At 37.3% G+C, this 17636-nt stretch overlaps 2 protein-coding genes across 7 annotated transcripts in view; both read right to left on the reverse strand.

Moving 5' to 3' along the window:
• Positions 1-12289, reverse strand: part of akt2 (v-akt murine thymoma viral oncogene homolog 2) — a 33433-nt gene extending 21144 nt beyond the window's left edge. The window contains exons 1-2 of one of the 3 annotated variants that reach the window (XM_081373232.1): positions 11658-12289; positions 267-298 (exon numbers count right to left, since the gene is read on the reverse strand). The gene's annotated coding sequence lies outside the window, so the exon portion shown is untranslated. Of the gene's footprint in view, positions 1-245; positions 299-11657 lie in introns of all 3 variants that reach the window. The other 2 variants (XM_081373233.1, XM_081373231.1) reach the window with 2 other exon arrangements.
• Positions 12290-15793: 3504 nt separating this feature from the next.
• The window catches only part of vaspb (vasodilator stimulated phosphoprotein b), a 53457-nt gene continuing 51614 nt past the window's right edge, over positions 15794-17636 (reverse strand). For all 4 annotated transcript variants that reach the window (XM_081372689.1, XM_081372690.1, XM_081372688.1 and 1 more), the window contains 2 exons: positions 17027-17084; positions 15794-16942 (listed from right to left, as the gene is read on the reverse strand). In XM_081372689.1, the coding sequence (XP_081228815.1) occupies positions 16905-16942; positions 17027-17084 (96 nt within the window). In that variant the 3' untranslated portion in view covers positions 15794-16904. The remainder of the gene's footprint in view (positions 16943-17026; positions 17085-17636) is intronic.

A 17636-nucleotide genomic window follows, 5' to 3' on the forward strand; every position in this document is an offset into this window, starting at 1 on the left:
AAAGAGGTGAGTGCAAGACTTTCTATGGAAACTTTCATTGGTATTATAAACTGCATTAATGAATCTAAAGTGCTAAGTCATCATTATTCACATAAGTGTCTTTACATGTGGGGTAAAGTGCTGATCAAGGATCAGGGTCAGATCCTGATGGATAATCAGTTTTTTGTCTTGCACATCTTGAAGATGATTTTATGAAGGCTATGGGTTGACAACAAATCACCACCTTTTATTATAAAAGTGCTTACAGTGAATAATGCAATATTCACCTCACGTCGGTCCTGAACTCTGTCACTGAGTCCTAAAAAGAAAGAGCAATTCAGTTCAAAAAGATAAGATGGATACTTTCATTTGTTTTTAGACTTGGCAAGAGGTCCAATTCTTTGAATGAATAATTTATTGTAGCTAATAGCTATAATGAAATCAAAATATGAGAATTTATGATATAAAATTACATTCATTTCATATTTACAAAAGTTACCATTTACAAATGTGTTTAATTTACGCTTGGGATGAAAGTGCAAAATAATCATGAAACATGCATACCCTGTTTTATTTGCAAGGCTTTTACTCTGATAATATATGTATAATGCAAATGCTGTGATTTTTAAATCACAATACGTGTGAAGAGAAAAACACCAACATGGGACAAGGATGAGCCTCATTTACCACAAAGTGTTTTTAAACCATTTCTAACGGGAAATGCGACAGTGCTATTCTATCACTATGGAGATGCCAATTAGACTGCAGTGAAGCCAGTCTGATCCACAGGTGAACACACCACTCTGTACACCGAACAAGACAAGACACCTGCTGTTTTCAGAATCAACATTAGAAAGAAAACGTTTTGTTCTGCATAAAGCCAAGCTCAAAATGATAATTTGGGAGAAGAATTGTTCATCCACATGAAAAAAATGTAACTGTCACTTGTACATGCAGAAGTTGACAGGGTATTGTGGATGGTTGCCAAGGCATTGCTGGTAATTCTTTTTAAACTACACAACACTGATTTGGCAATGATTAAAACTACTGATAAGTTCTTTAGTGCGTTTAATTTATTCATTATTAATATTAGGGATGCACAAATACCACTTTTTCTAGAACTAGGCCGATACCGATACTTTCATTTTTGGTACTCGCCGATACCTGTATTTTCACTGCATTTGTAATTTCATATTTAAATTTTAAATATATTAGAGAAACCAAAAGAATATTGAATCATATTCATTGATTTCACTTGTTTCAGTGGGGCTGGGTATCGAGTTTGATACTTTTTACTTTTGTTCGGTACCAAATTTTGATACCTAAGGGGTTAATCTCATCAACGTCAGTGAACCAATAAGCATGCAGCATGATTGGCTGTGGCGAGGCATCAAGGAAAAACACTAGTTTATGCCGGTTAACCCAGAGACATAGCTTACACGTGAGGCTGTAGTCTGTAAGCGTCCCAACCCCCATAGATGTAAAAAATGTGGAAAAGATCAAAAGTGTGGCTACATTTCACCAGGCTCGATGCCAACAGTGCGCAATACAATATTTGCGACAAGATAATTGCTGCCAAGACCGGCAACACATCTGATGAAGCACTAGACAGTGCAGAGAAAAAAATTAAGATCAAACAGTTGGAGCAGACAGATCAGAAGATCAGACAGAACTGGAGCGTGTCACAAACGAACCAAAACTCAGCGTAAAGGCTACTTGCCTCATAGACATGAGAAATAGGCATATAGAAAGCTTGAAAATGTCTTTTAAATGAACCAATTCAAATCGAAAACAAATACTCTATGGTTATGTAATTCAAATGAAAGGTGCATTTCTCACTATAGGCGCGCGTTCACTATACTGCGGAGATGACTAGTCAGCAACGTCAACTTCATCTTTGCAACCAACAGTAGTTTATTAATAATAAACAATTAAAATGTCTCCTACCTATTTTTTCCCTGACACATTCATTATCATTACACCGTGTCTTAACCAGACGCGATGCTTTGAACATTAAATAAAGCACATAAACAGTACCTGAGATTATCATTGCCACACTTTGGCTTTCTGGATGCGCGCTTCGGATGTTTACGCACGGTAAACTTTTTGTCCTATAAACATTCTGTAATAACGCAGTGAACCACTCGATATACATAAATCACACAACAGTTAAAGTTTTTACTTGCATATACGATGTAAGTTTAGTTTTGATCTAAATGACGCATATGTGCCGAGTGAACAATCAGCAATCAAGAGTATACAAAAAAAAGTGAGCGCTCTTTCTTTTTACCATCAGTTAACGTTAGTAATGTGCCTTGTTTTACATTCTTTGCTATTGACATATCCGACCGAACTACAAACTTTCCAGCGATGTCTTAGCTAGCTAATGTAGAAAACGTTGTGAGAGTAAAAGACGGGGACATTGTTTATTTACTTTATAGCATAGTGTCTCACTAACTAGGTGACAACGTAGCGTTAAATCTCCATTCAACAGACTCAAGCCACCACGACACTGGTAACTAGCAACTTACCTTTAAGACACCACTCTTGCTGCTGCCTGAACAAGACACCGGACGCGAGCGGCACGATTCAACAAAAGAGAGTTGAACCCATTATAATCAGTGATGTTGTCTACACTGGATGTGGCGCGACGCGAGCGACAAATCTCCGACAGTAAACTGATGCCTCAATCTGCTTTGTAACGGGCGCTTTGCCCAGGGTCCAGGGTAAACAGCAGTTGCAACACGAGCGACAACGGCCGCATCCGGTGTAGACAGTGTGAGCCCATTCTGCATATAACGCTACGTTACAACAAAGCAATATTCCGAACATTTATATAACACTTTATATAGGGCCATTTTGCATAATGAGTAGTTTCACATTTACAGGGTTTCCCCAGGTTTGATCACCCCAAATTTAAGACTTTAAGACCTTTTTAAGACCACTTTAATGAAAATTAAGACCTACATCGCACCCATTATGCAGTCGTAAAACACCAGATCAAATCCCAATAATGACTATTCCTAACAAATGTTAATTAAAAATACATTTATTATAAAAAAAACCTCATTCAACAATACACTGCAAAGTGATGTTTTTGGTAAATATCAAATATTCATAAAAATAAACAGATAAACTAACTTTTCAAATCGTCTTAGTAAAGTTTCTCAGCATTCAAATTGCTTCAACCATTGCTTCCAGAGGGGTAGACAGATAGGTAAGAGAGATATAGATAGGGGTGTAGCGGTTCACAAAATTCACGGTTCGGTTCAATACGATACACTTGTGTCACGGTTCGGTACGTTTTCGATACAGCAACAAGAAAGAAATGCCAGAGAATTATTATTTTTTTATTAAAACTAACATAATAAAGTATGATTTTTTTTTTTTTACTTTGAGCAATGATGGAGCTATACTAGACTCTTCTTAGGAGCATATAAAACAAAACAGCTCCTTGGAAAAAATGAAATGTAACCTAATATTGTAGTAGTTATAAACTATTTTTAGTTCAGATTAACATTTGAGGGCAGCAATTGTATTAATAATGTCAAAATAAAACCAACGTAATGTTACTTGAAAGCATTATAGCCTACTATTCCTGCCAAACTTCCATGGTTGTAGTTAGTGTTACTACAGTAAATCCATGGTGAATGTTGCAGATCTGTGGACACTGGATAGTTCATTCATGCCACAATGTTTCTTCCTGGTTTCCACGCGCTGTTTGATCCGTTAATAACGGAGAAATGTGAATGTTTCTCACTAGATCTCACAGCGATGATATTACTTCTGTGGGGAATTAAAATGCTTTCTTTACTGGATCTCTTATTAGCGCTGTGTAGTAACAGTGTCGCTTGATCACGATCGGCTCGCGCTGCACTGGTCCAAACTGATAAACGGTCCTTCAACCACACAATAACGAGTAGCTCAGTTTCGTTCCGCTTACATTACGTATGCACATTTGATGTTGGACAATGTTGTGGTCTTTATGAGCGCGCTTGTCACGCGCAACGCACCTACATTTGAAATAATGAAATTTTGGTCGGCAGGAAAAATGGTCCAACGAACCGTTCGGTTTGAAAATGCGTACACCGAACCGAACGACACTTCCCGATGTCTCTCCTCTCGACTGATTGATTAGAATGTTGATCCACTGCCACCGGCGCGAAAACCCAAACTATTGTTTGTGCATACTAGAAATTAGACGTTCTCTGACGTTACGCTAAACCCTGTTGAATTTTCACGTTGTTGTTGTTTTTTCCCCCATTTCACCTTGCGTTGCAGTCTGGTTGACTTTGAATAAATACTATAGGCTAGTATAATGAAATTTAAGACCTTCTTTTAAAGGGGCTATGTGTAGGCCTAGGTTTTTACTTAAAAAAATCTTTAAGATAGAGTTTTCATTTGTACATGTATGAGCCAACCATGATATAATAAAAAGAATGACACTGTCCACCACGGTTGCCTCTATCAGCCTGTAGGCTCAATTGTGTGTGGAGGAGTCGGGCCCGAATCGGCGCGAAAATTCACAAAATGTGACGTCATGCGTGTTCTCGTCTACTTGGGCTTACATCCGTACGGCACGGCAGCCATTTTTAGTAAGCAGCGGCAATCGGTAGTGTTTTCAAATGGTGTTTTCTTACCTCAAACATTATGCTGGTGAATCTCGATGAGCCGTCAGTGGTTGCTGTGGCAACCCTGGTTGATGTGGTTGTGCTCGTACCAGCATGTGCGCACCGAGAACGAGCATGAGACTGGCTGCAGTTCCTCTAACGGCCACTGGTGTCAGTAACTGTTAGAAATTTCAGAACCTACGCAATGCTCTACTACGCAATTAAGACTTGGACAACGGAATTTAAGACTTTTTAAGGCCTTAATTTTTAAGACCCCGCGGCTACCCTGGTTTAGTACATTTTGCTGAATACTTAGGCCTATTTAAAATAGTATTTAAGTAAAAGTGCTGTACATATGTAATTAAACATGTTTTCATTATGGTATTATTCCTTTTACTTAGTAAAAAGATCTGAGTAGCCTACTTCCTCCACTGGTAGAGACTAACAATAGAAGATAACAAGGTTTTGCCAGTGACACTTTTGATATATTTATTGATACAAGTTATTTTTTATATAACGTGACTAAATAAAAAGACAAAGTCATTAGTGAAGATTAGCCTATGTAACAGTATTTAGAATATAATATACAGTATCTCACAAAATTGAGTGCACCCCACACATTTCAGCAAACATTTTATTATATCTAATACTATAGAAATGAAACTTGGATATATTTTAGAGTAGTCAATGTGCTGCTTGTATAGCAGTATATATTTACTGTCTTCTGAAAATAACTCAACATACAGCCATTATTGTCAAAATAGGTGGCAACAAAAGTGAGTACATCCTAAGTGAACATGTCAAAACTGTGTCCAAAGTGTCAATATTTTGTGTGAGTACCATTGCATTGTTATCTATCACTGCCTTAATCCTCCTTGACATGTAATTCACCAGAGCTGCACAGGTTGTTGCTGGGATCCTCTTCCACTCCTCCATAATGACATCATGGAGCTGCTGGCTGTTAGACATATGGCGGTTCTCCTCCTTCCGCTTGAGGACGCCCCACAGGTGCTCAATAGGGTTCAGGTCTGGAGACATACTTGGCCACTCCATCACCTTCACCTTCAGCTTCCTCAGCAAGGCAGTTGTCATCTTGGCGGTGTGTTTGGGGTCGTTATGCCGTTTGGCCCAGTTTCTGAAGGGAGGGCATCATGTTCTGCTTCAGACTGTCGCAGTACATGCTGGAATCCATGTTTCCTTCATTGAAGCACAGCTCACCAGTACCAGCAGCACTCATGCAGTCCCAGACCATGATGCTACCATCACAATGCTTGACTGTAGGCAAGACACAATTTTCTTGGTACTCCTTACCAGGGTGCTGCCACACATGCTGGACACCATCTGAGCCAAACAAGTTTATCTTAGTCTCATCTGGCCACAGGACATGGTTCCAGTAATTCATGCTCTTGGACAGGTTGTCTTAAGGAAACTGTTTGCGGGCTTTCTTGTGAGCCAGCTTCAGAAGAGTCTTGTTGCAAACCGACTTGTTGCAGTGTGGCGTATGGTCTGAGCACTAACAAGCTGACCTTCCGCTTCTGCAACCTCTAAAGCAATGCTGGCAGCACTCATGTGTCTGTTTTTTTAAGCCAGCTTCTGCACCTGACGCACAGCACGAGGACTCAACTTCTTCGATTGACCCTTGCGAGGCCTGTTCCGAGTGAAACCCGTCTTGGAAAATCTCTGTATGACCCTGGCCTGACCTGTGACTCAGTTTCAGGGTGTTACCAATCTTCTTATAGCCTAGTGCAACTTTGTGGAGAGTAACAATTCTAATTCTCAAATCCTTAGAGAGTTCTTTGCCATGAAAAGCCATGTTGAACATCCAGTGGTCAGTATGAGAGAATTGTACTCAAAGCACAAATTTGAACTGCTCTAATACAAGATTTACAAATTTGTATGGTCCTGTCAAGCAGACAAAAATATGAAAATGATGAATAGGACATGTGGCTTTGCATGGTTAAACGACGTACAGCTATTATCACTTTTATTATCGTGTACTCACTTTTGTTGCCAGCTATTTTGACAATAATGGCTGTATGTTGAGTTATTTTCAGAAGACAGTAAATATATACTGCTATACAAGCAGCACATTGACTACTCTAAAATATATCCAAGTTTCATTTCTATAGTATTGTCCCTTGAGAAGATATACTAAAATGTTTGCTGAAATGTGAGGGGTGTACTCACTTTCGTGAGATACTGTAGAATAGAATGCAAACTAGTTTGGTTACAGCTCAAATGTATCATTCTCATTCTATCATTCACCCTGCCTCCATTACATATCTTTGTCACACAAGTGTTTGATATCCACGTTTGAGTGATCATTGCAAAAACAACTGTTAATATATATTATATTCTGTTAAATATATAGGCTACTGTATTCTATATACAGTACCAGTCAAATGTTTGTACACACGAATGGGAAAGTGTCCAAACTTTTGACTGGTACTGTACTATAATATGCACATAAATAATATTGCTACTGTATTATAATATACACATAGATAATATCGGGCTTTTTTACTCCCTAATATCGGTATTGGCCCCCAAAATTCCATACCGGTTGGGCTCTAGTGAAGACTGGTGTTTTGAGCAGCATTTCCACACCCTGTCATGCTGTTGGCTATTTGCCACTGCAGTAGACGAATATTGCGGTATTTAGGCTAACGATTAATCAATCATTAATTTAGCCTAAACAATGATCGATTATGGGAATTTGAGTAAATTGACATCCCTAATTGAAACGATTTGTTTAAATGGCTGATTCATTTAAGAATGTGAATGAGTTGTTTATGAATGGATCATTGAATCTTTGACTCAATGGATTCGTTCAGAAGGCTGAATTATTCAGTAATAAAAACATGGCTGTGTTGCAGTGAGATGTGCTATAGTTCTGCTATGATCTTTGTTCGGTACAATTTTTGTTGCTGAAATAGAACAAAAAGTCAATATTGCATCTAAAATGTAAGTGACTTCATAGTAACTACCTGTTTATTGAACTGTTGTGTGACATCAGTCTCATATTTTCAATCATGATTCAGGAATTGGTATTCAGGAAAACAGTTGGTCATGTGATGTTGCTCACTGTAACTTAGGGTTGTGCCAATGGAAAATAGTATTGTGTATCGACGATAGTCAGAGATGTCCCTGTTGGCAGATGCCTTTGACGATATCAATACGATAATTGGCTCGTTTTCCCATTAATGTATTACATTATTATTATTATTATTATAAAGCTAGTATTGTTCTTAAATTAATATTAGGAACTACAATTAATTTGCCTTGCCTAAATTCATAAAGACACCACATCATTCTTATACAGATCCAAGATGAAAACGGCATTGATGTTCGTCAGTATTTTGTTTCCATAGCACATTAAATCATTTAATGACACTAAAAACAATACAATTACAAAACATTAATAATAATAATAATATCACTAAAATGATATAGGCCTAATAACAGTCTTTTGCTCACGAACACAGCACAACTGCCATCTGTGAAAATCAAAATCAGTTTCAAACACTTGTTTAACAAGAAATATTCTTCAAATTTTTTCAGTCATTAATGTAGGTCCACAAGAGAAATATTAAGATTTACCCGCGTTCTTTGGGCTTATTGAAGTGCACATATATGAAGGGCATTCAGACAGTGAGAGCACTCGTAGGAGTTCATAGGCCTATATCGCAAACTCCGACTTTTTACCTCACTATACCGGGAAATAACCTGATATAACCTATTAATAAACACTCCACCTTTGCTAGCAAAATAGAAAAAGATTCTCACGAAGTAATAAAACAAGCAAATTGAGTAAATAAGCAAGTTAATAATCAAATAAGTAGGCTAAGCCCCACCCCTCTCACGATAATATCGTGTATCGCCGAAAATGGAGCATATCGCCCAACACTACTGTAACTCCATATTTTGTCAGGTCGGGCAAATAAAATTATCTTTCTCTTGCCCCTTCAAAAAAAACATTTGTCCCGGACAACCATTAATAGCAACTCGCGAGTCCAACTATATACCAATTTAATGGTTGCTGCCATAAAATTCAATCTTGAACCACTAGGCTAGATGCCCCATGTTAGATTTGATTGACATAGATTAGAACATGATTCACAATATCTCTTTTTTATGTTCCGTGGAAGAAAGTCATACAGATATCATTATGGGGTAAGCGATTACATTATTTTTTAACATTGTCCTTCAATCTGTTTTTGACCATAATATTATAATAATTATTGTAGTATCTGTCAGAATGTTAATATTGGTGCATCCTTTGTGTAAAAAACAAACATGCACAAAGGTATTAGATCAATCTCCTTAACCCTTAAAACCAACGGGACCGTGTTTGCGTGTCTCAACTGAAACAAAATGGGTAGCACAACCATTCTTTTTGCATACAAAATCAGAGACGTTACACATTCAGATCAAGCCTCCAACATGCTCCTGTTGCGTTGTTTTCACCGTCTAATGAGTCTGCACAAATTGCGTAAAATGACACGCTTTTTTGTTTACAACAAAAACAGCGCACAGGCACTAACTAAAAACAAATATTTAGATTTCACGTGGCGTTTTCGCTCATAACTTCATTAAACATATGTGCCACACGTAGAATGGCACATAATTATTTACAGCAGATTCTCAGAATTAAAAAGTGATGTAACATACTTGGCTAAAAACATGTCTCTCATCTTTCCGGGATGCAATGTGTTATCCAGTGTTCCCAGAACTGTCCATGCTTGTTTTCCAACATGGAATAACACAAAAAGGGTATAATTTTAAAGCTCAGAAACTCAGCTTTTTAATGCATCTAACCATTTTTATCCACTCTTAACGAGTGCTGAGTAATCCCTCTAAACCGGAGTGTACCGCCCCCGGGCGCCACCTAGCAACGAAAAAATAATAATCATATTTTTCAAAAATACTGCCTTGATGAACACAAAATAGGTGTCATTTTATTTGAAAGCTTAGAGTCTGAACTTTACAATGCATGAAGCCAATTCCATTACCTCCTATGTAGTGCTGAATTATTTGCTGATAAATGGGGGGGGTGTCATAATTTATTAATGACTTTTTTTACTATATGTGTCAAAAACATCAGATTCCTCCCTGAGTTATTGCATAATGAATAAGAAAAATATGTAAAATTATAATAAAAATTGTAGCCTATATATATTTTGTGTCTTTTACCAGCAGTTTCTCAGCATGAGAATGTCCAAATGTATTAATGTAAATTAGGCTAATTTTCTAAAAATAAAAAAATAAAATAAAAACTCCCTGCTTTAGTTTTGGAGTTATGATTCTTTACTTTCGTGTGTGTCACTCAGACAAAACAACTCTAAAAAAATGCCTTCGGGCTTAAATTGCATGAAATATTAATCTAAGAAGCAAAAATGTGTAAGTTTAAAAGAGGTGTTGACAAAGAATCAATCTTGAATGGTATTAATGAATAAATTAACTCCAGATATATTAAAATATGCAAAAAAAATATATATATCTAATATATCTAATAAAGTCTAATATTTTATTAAATTTGATAAGCAAAAATCTTTCTCTCTCGTATATATATATATAAAATGTTTACCAGAATTTATTTATTTTTTTGCACTGTGGTCAAAAGTCCAAAAAGCCCAAAAAGCCCATCTCTGAGTCGCTTTAATTTTTGGTGTCTTGATATGGCTCCTATAATGCAAGTCTGTGGGATTTTCTTTAAGTTTATCTATAGCTGATCACAGAGAAAACACCTCTCCAGTCCTCAACAAGACACATATTTTGAGGGATCATTAATGTTTGTAGCACACACTGTGCAGGACAAAACGTATGCTACGGTTTAACGTTTAGTGTAAGGTGTTTGTTCAGACCTCTAACCCAATATAAACAGAAGTAACTGAAAGCTGTTTTTCTGCTTTTTCTTTCATTGTTGTTGTGAGGCGAGTAAGACCAGTCTGTGCCAGAGGAGTTTCCTGGCATGGCAGTGCCTCTGGCACAGATCTGGCATGCTGTCCTATCACCATGGGCACAACACTGGATTATCCCTGCAAAATAAAATCCCCACCTTGTGACGCCCCTGCTAGTCCATTACACAACTGCTTAACACATGCACTGGCATTAAAAACACACTGACTGTCTCTATCGCTGGCATATACGTGCCGTGCATCTAGTGTGCGTGTGTATATCAGTTGGTCAGTGGTCTGACTGTTCCTCTTTTTCAACAACTCTCTCGCGCACATACGCACTTTGAAGTCCACAAGAGAAAGACAAACAAGAGCTGTGACCATTTCAACAAACTAATGATTACACATTTTCTGTGACGAGTGGAATAATTCCAGTCTGAGAAGTCCTAAAACTGACCAGTCCTAAAACTGACCCCTCTCAGCCTCAATAACCTTCAGGCCTCATTTACACTCGCGCACTAAACTGGTAGATGCATTATTTCATATGAGTCAAATATCTGACCACTGTACATTTAAAGTTGAAAGATTGTACACACGCAAACAGAATTGAACTGAACTCCACGTGGAACCGCATGGCAGCTCTATTAATAAAACCAAAGGCAAAGTGGCATAAATCTGATCGCTAATCCAGCATGTACAGTAAGTTCGCCCTATAGATTCACATCCATCTGTAACTTACAACGTGTAAACGGCCTGATCTATAACATACTCTTCATTTACACTAATTCGGCTATTCTTTTTTTTTATTTACCTAATATAATGAGATTTTCGTCAAGACACATTAATGCACTCACAAGAAGATAACATGCAAAGACCCCGCGAGAGAGATAAGCATACGCGCCAAATGGGTTTAAATGGATCTATAAGCGTTCTTTTATTTATTAAACTGATGTGTAAAGGGAAACGGAGAACAAACGCGTGTTATGACGGGAGATGATGTTTATCTATCCAGTAAGCATAAGAAACACATATTCGTAAAGAGATTCTGTCTGGTAATGGATCCCAATGGTCAACGGCACATAACATTTAAGTGCAATTTAAATATAGAGACTCGGGCTAGGCTAAACATCACGCTAGCCATCAATCATCGATGCACGCTTCAGTCCCTTACCTCCACTTTTATTCTCCTGCGCTGTGTTGGTCAACCGAACTGTACAAATCCTCAAAAGCCCATGTAATTGGAGTGAAACGAGGGTATTTCAAGACGTGAAGTGTGTATTTATTCCTCTCGCGAGCTGCTGTGTATTGAGCTCTGCCAATGACCACTCAGCTGCCCCAAAAATAACAACACCCAACCGCCCGATTATCCTCACAAACCGCCCCTCAGTGGCCCAAAGCACGAGTCCGGTCGCCCAAACTCATCCCACAGCGCTTATCTGACGCGTTTAAGGCTTTTAAAACCTCGTCGTGCCCGTCCTTTGTAGGTCTGTGTGTGATGTTACGGCGTTGGTAGTGGTGGTGGTATCGCGATTAGGCCTCCGTCTAGCGACTCAACGGGAGCACAAACAGGAAATGACCTCAACGCACGCTCGGCGCGACGTCACATGCAACGTCCGAAATTTGAAAAGGTTCGATTTTTGTGTTGCCGTCAGTCAGTAATATACTAATATCGAGGGTGTGATTTTAGGGTGAAATCATAAATGTCCGGATTGTTTCATCGATTACTATTTCATCACACATTTACCCTGCATGCGCCCTCTGCTGCTTATGTGGCACACGGTTCCTCTGCAATATTCATTTTTCAAAGTTAAAGCCTTGAGGTTAAGAGAGAATAATACTGTACTCCAATATAAGCATGGTTTCATATAGCCTGATTATTGAAGGATTTGTAGCTAATTTTATAAACAGACATAAAAATAAATCAAAAAGCACTATGGTACTACTACCATTTTGTTGCTATTTTTGAAGTGCATTGGAGGATCAAACAATTACCATGGTACTGAATATGGTAATAATTAGATAATATGGTATTATCAGATACCGTTATTGTTTTATGGTACCACCTACTACATAAATAAATTCTGATGAAACCTGTGAAAAAATTGGTCACTGGTATTTGCTGCATCAATAGAATAGAATAGAATAGAATAGAATAGAATAGAATAGAATAGAATAGAATAGAATAGAATAGAATAGAATAGAATAGAATAGAATAGAATAAAGTTCAGGTCCTCGTTTTTTCTGCAAGTTACAGATGGCGACAAGTAACTGTCTTTATGAGTGAGTTTTTTAATGATTCACTCAACCAACCGTTTGTTGAGAACTATAACAATAATGTTCATAAAATGTTCAACGCATGGTTACGGCCTTATAGTAGAAAAAAGTAGTACAGAAATAGATAGTATTCATAAATTAGTAGGTGAAAAGTACCCAAATTAACTACGACTTCCGCCAGTATTCTGAAGTATGCATCTGGTGGACAATTTACTATCCCATGAGGCCAAGGGAGAGGAGTTGTAAATGGCAGTAAAGCAACACACCTGATGTTGGTATGATAATGACAACATGACGAATGTAGTCTGGATTTCATTCATACTACAGACATATATAGAGCTTTTTTCATGAAATCAAAAAGGACAATTCATATATTTCAAGGAATATTACAGTATGTATTAAAAGTGATTTGTCCGTGCACATCATTATTGTTTTATATAATTCATGTGCCCTTGTAATCTTTAATCAAAATAACTTCCCCCTCCCTCTTGCACTGACATCATTTCTCTGATGATGTGTTCACTAGTGTGATGGCGGGACAACCTGTCATCAACCTGCGAGATCACAGCAGCAAACGACAACGATCCAATCAATTCCCAATGGGAAGTTAGGATGATTCTAAGGGCCCACGCATTTTTGGGGCCCCCAGAGATCGATTTTAGTAATAGCGGGGCCCAACCTCAAATTCTTTCATAGGGCCCAAAATTGCTAGTGGCGCCCCAACTCATGTAGGACAGGACTCGATTTCGTCCTCGGGAGTGGGACTTGATTTTATCCTCAAGAATTGATTGGAGCATAGGAAGTTGGGCATTGCTAACTAAATGGAGGCAGATCATTGAAAAAGCTGCCCACTGCAGAGCCATGGGTGAGGCGTGAAGTCCAGCTCCCCCTCTCTGGATGTAATTTGGGCGCAATAGGTGGAGCTAGAAGATCCAACCACGCTACCCATAACTATATCCCTCCACCCATTAGATCCACTGAGGTAGAGCTGGACGTCACGTGGCTTTGCAGTGAGCACCACTTGGATCTGAATGCCAGTTTGCAGTCAGTTATGGAGGATATTTAGACCCACCCTCTGCCGAGAGATACATCAGAGAACAGATGTTGAGGGGAAGGGGAGGTTAATGTTTTTGATTACAGATTACAAGAGCATAAACTGTAAAACCTGATGAGTTAGTTCAACTCAAACCGTTTGAGGAAACCGATTGCCTTAAATCATTTAAGTTTATTAACTCAAACAATTTAAGCATAAAAAAAATTTGATTTGTGTCCAACTCAATAACTTATTGTTAAGATAACTGGGTAAATAAAGTTAATAGTACTAATTCCATTCAGTTAATATAACTTAAAACTATGAAGTACACTGTAAACCCGAATAAGTTGGCAGAACTCAAAACATTTAAGGCAATCAATTGCCACAATTTTTTTAAGTTCTGAAATTCAAAGTTTAAGTAAGCAGAACTAGCAGATTTTTATTTTGTACTTAAACATTTATAAGTTAAGAACAATTCAAATGTATGTATGAGTACATTAATTCATACAATTAACTTAAAACTTCAATGTAATCTAATGTGAACACTTTAATTAGTATAAACTTAGTTAGCTTTAAAAAGCTAATCTACTAACATACTAATTTGCTAACATTTTAGCAATAGTATGTTATACCGAGGCACTTGCTGTATGAGCGCATCAATATAAAGAGATTATTTGCTCTCAAATCAAGCTGCATGCACCACTCGTCACCATGATGGTAACTATTCTAAAGCCAACATTAACAGAAATTCTTCTAAATTAACATAACAAAACATTAATCACTACTAAATCTCACACTTAACATTAATCTTACACACACACACAAAAATAAAACCATTATATTACACTTAATTTTAGCATTTACTCTCCCTTTCGAGTGCCTTCAGCAAAGCATGCTGGGAAATAGACATCCCCTTCGTCTAAATTAAAATAAATAATTTCATAAAACTCAAAACAATGAAACAGTTCAGTTTACTTAAAATATATCAGTTCTGTGAACTTGAAAGAAAAAGAAAGTGCTAAATACTCATAAAAGTTAATTTGACTCGTTTAATTTAAGTTTGTCCTACTCAAACCAATTAATTATTTTGAGCGTTAAATAATGATGTGCACAGATAAATCATTTTAAAACACTGCAACATCCTGTACAAAAAAAAAGAAAGAAAGATTTGTCCTTTTTGATTTCATGGTGGCTTTAATTCGATCTGCTGTGTCTTTGTTTCACAAGTATGTTTAAACTGAATGATCATATTCATGTAACATGATATATACGTTCATGGTTCTTTTTAATGACCTTATTTATTTCCATATGACGGGGCCAGTGGAAATTGGAAACCATGCGTGACAAAGAAAACAATTTCTAAAGAACAGATATTATCTGCAGAATTGTAACATTTGTGTATTGTTATTGCGCTCAGTTTGGCCTGTTGTTGAGGTTATTCTAATCCTCTATTCTAAAAATCAAATGTGTTTATCAGGGCTGGCTTCTAAAAGCAGAGTGAGATAGCAGTTGTTGACAACTCTGCTTGGGTCCATTCATAACAGGAAACAACAGCTCATTATCCTTCTGCTGTTGCTCTCTTAGCCACGGCTAAATAAACATTTATATAGTCAAAGAAATCGTTTCCTGGATTTCATAACAAGCTTGTTTTTATTATGTCCAGTACGTGTGATGACAATACATGGGCTGCAAATATGTTTCCTTAACTCAAGAGTAAGGTTTACTCCTGTCATATGTAGGCTACTATATATTATTGCGTTCGTTGAAAGAGCTGATTTCAGGTTTCACTTCAATGTTTCCCATCCTATATGTACATGCTAGGTTAACCTGTATTATCACATCCATTTTTGTATCTGAAACAATTGAATCAACAGAGAAACCAGAAAATCTCCTAATGAATAAGCTAAATATGTTCTGTGACAAGGCTAAATAATAGATTAAAATAATTTTTCTTGTGATTATGGGTACATGGTGGTAATAAAAACGAGGCAGACACAAGTGCAGTAGAAGAAGCATCTGTATTTGACTATAAAGACATCTAATCCAGTGTCTCTACGCAATTTTCTTTATATATTTCAGTGTAAAAAGCCTATATTCTATAGAAAAAGAAACAAAAAAGAAAACAGAAAACCGAAAATAACAATCTCTGAAAAAGAAAACATTATAAATCACAATAAGTCCCCATTCACCAATTATTTCAATTAAAATAGAAACATTATCAAGTTTTCTATCATTTTCCCTCAAAACAAATATATATACCTTATATATATATATTTATATTTATATGTATTTTCCAAGGCAGTTTGGCATGGCCAACAGACAAAAATGATCATGGCCATAGTATTTCATATCGCAACACAAAGTTTAAAAACTTTTCAAATGAGGGCCGAAGTTATGAAAACAGTTGTTTCGCACCAACGGATAGTGGCGGTCAGGTGACCACGTTCAAGATGGCACCGATAAACGGAGGCATACAAGTGCAGCCATACACGCAAACATGCAACCACACACACAAAACATGACGCTCAGAGCCTCAAATGAATGTGTTAAATATGCTATTGTTTTCCCTACACAGAAAAAGAGGTGCTAAATCAGGCCTGACACGAAAATCTCCCAGCTGAAAGCCCAAGAGTGGAACCTGACATGGTGGTCCGGTCACGTGCGGTAGATAGTGTGCGGGATACTGCAGGTCTTTTTCTCCAAGATCCGTCTCGGTTTGGCCTCCTTAGTGCTGCATCATAACTCGCCGGCTCTGCGGATCTGTGTATGGCCATTACAGTCACTGGGATAAGTGATATGCTTTATTCCCTGAATACAATAACCTTAGGCGAGTTTTACGGTGAGCGTTTATGTATAACAGGAATCAAGTGTGAGGGTGACGACGTGTACGGTATGTAAATCATTAAGTGGAAAACTAAATACGTAAAACTAAATGTGGAGAGAAAAGAAATGGATGAATGTGAAAGAAAACGATGGCAGGTAAAGGTACAACAAAGCTCATCTTGGGTTGAATTGTAATGATTTAGGGTTAAGTCCCTTGGTGATTATGTGTGCGTGTGTATCCCTGGGTTCTCAGGACCGAGCAATCCCTTCCCATCCATTTCTGTGGGACTATGTAGATCCTCGTTTCTGTAACTCCTGAATAAAGGCTGTGAAAGAACAGGTGTTATAATACAAAAACAATCTTCATTTTAAACACAGCAGGGACAGGGAAGGGAAAAACTTGTTCTCACCTCCGATGATTTCATTCTTAACCTTCTGAAGCTCTTTTCTCACCTCCTCTAGCAGTTCCTAAAGAATCAGATAGACACATATAAACACACATCCATGGTAATGTCAAGGTTATAGGGTTGTCGAAATACAAAACTTTCAGTAGTCAGTACAAATGTCAATAACGCAGTAAAAACTAAAACGCTAAAGAACAAACTCCTTTATTTAAAGTCGGCGTGAAATGGCTTCTTAAACAAAATAAAAGTGTAAGGCTGGATTTGATTTTGCCCATCAGGAATGAATTAGATCGTTGAATCACTAGGGTTTGCTATTGCTGCGATCTCATTTGATTGACAGGTTGTTTGCACCAGTGAACATGTTTTAATGAACATGAATTAAAACATAAAATATGATGTGACAGATAAATCATTTAGAATTTCATGGTGACTTTAACAAATGTATCACCAGTAACTAATACCAGCCAATATTCACTTAATTAAATCAATTAAAAAAAAATAGTTTTACCCAAATAAACTGTATAAAAGTTTTTCGCAATTAAATAAATAGTTAATTGAGGTTTTTTTTTTCAAGTAAACCACCCTACAGCTTTTGGTTACCGAATGAATTTTGCAG

Source organism: Scardinius erythrophthalmus (assembly GCF_964197995.2).
Source record: "Scardinius erythrophthalmus genome assembly, chromosome: 8".
NCBI lineage: Eukaryota > Metazoa > Chordata > Actinopteri > Cypriniformes > Leuciscidae > Scardinius > Scardinius erythrophthalmus.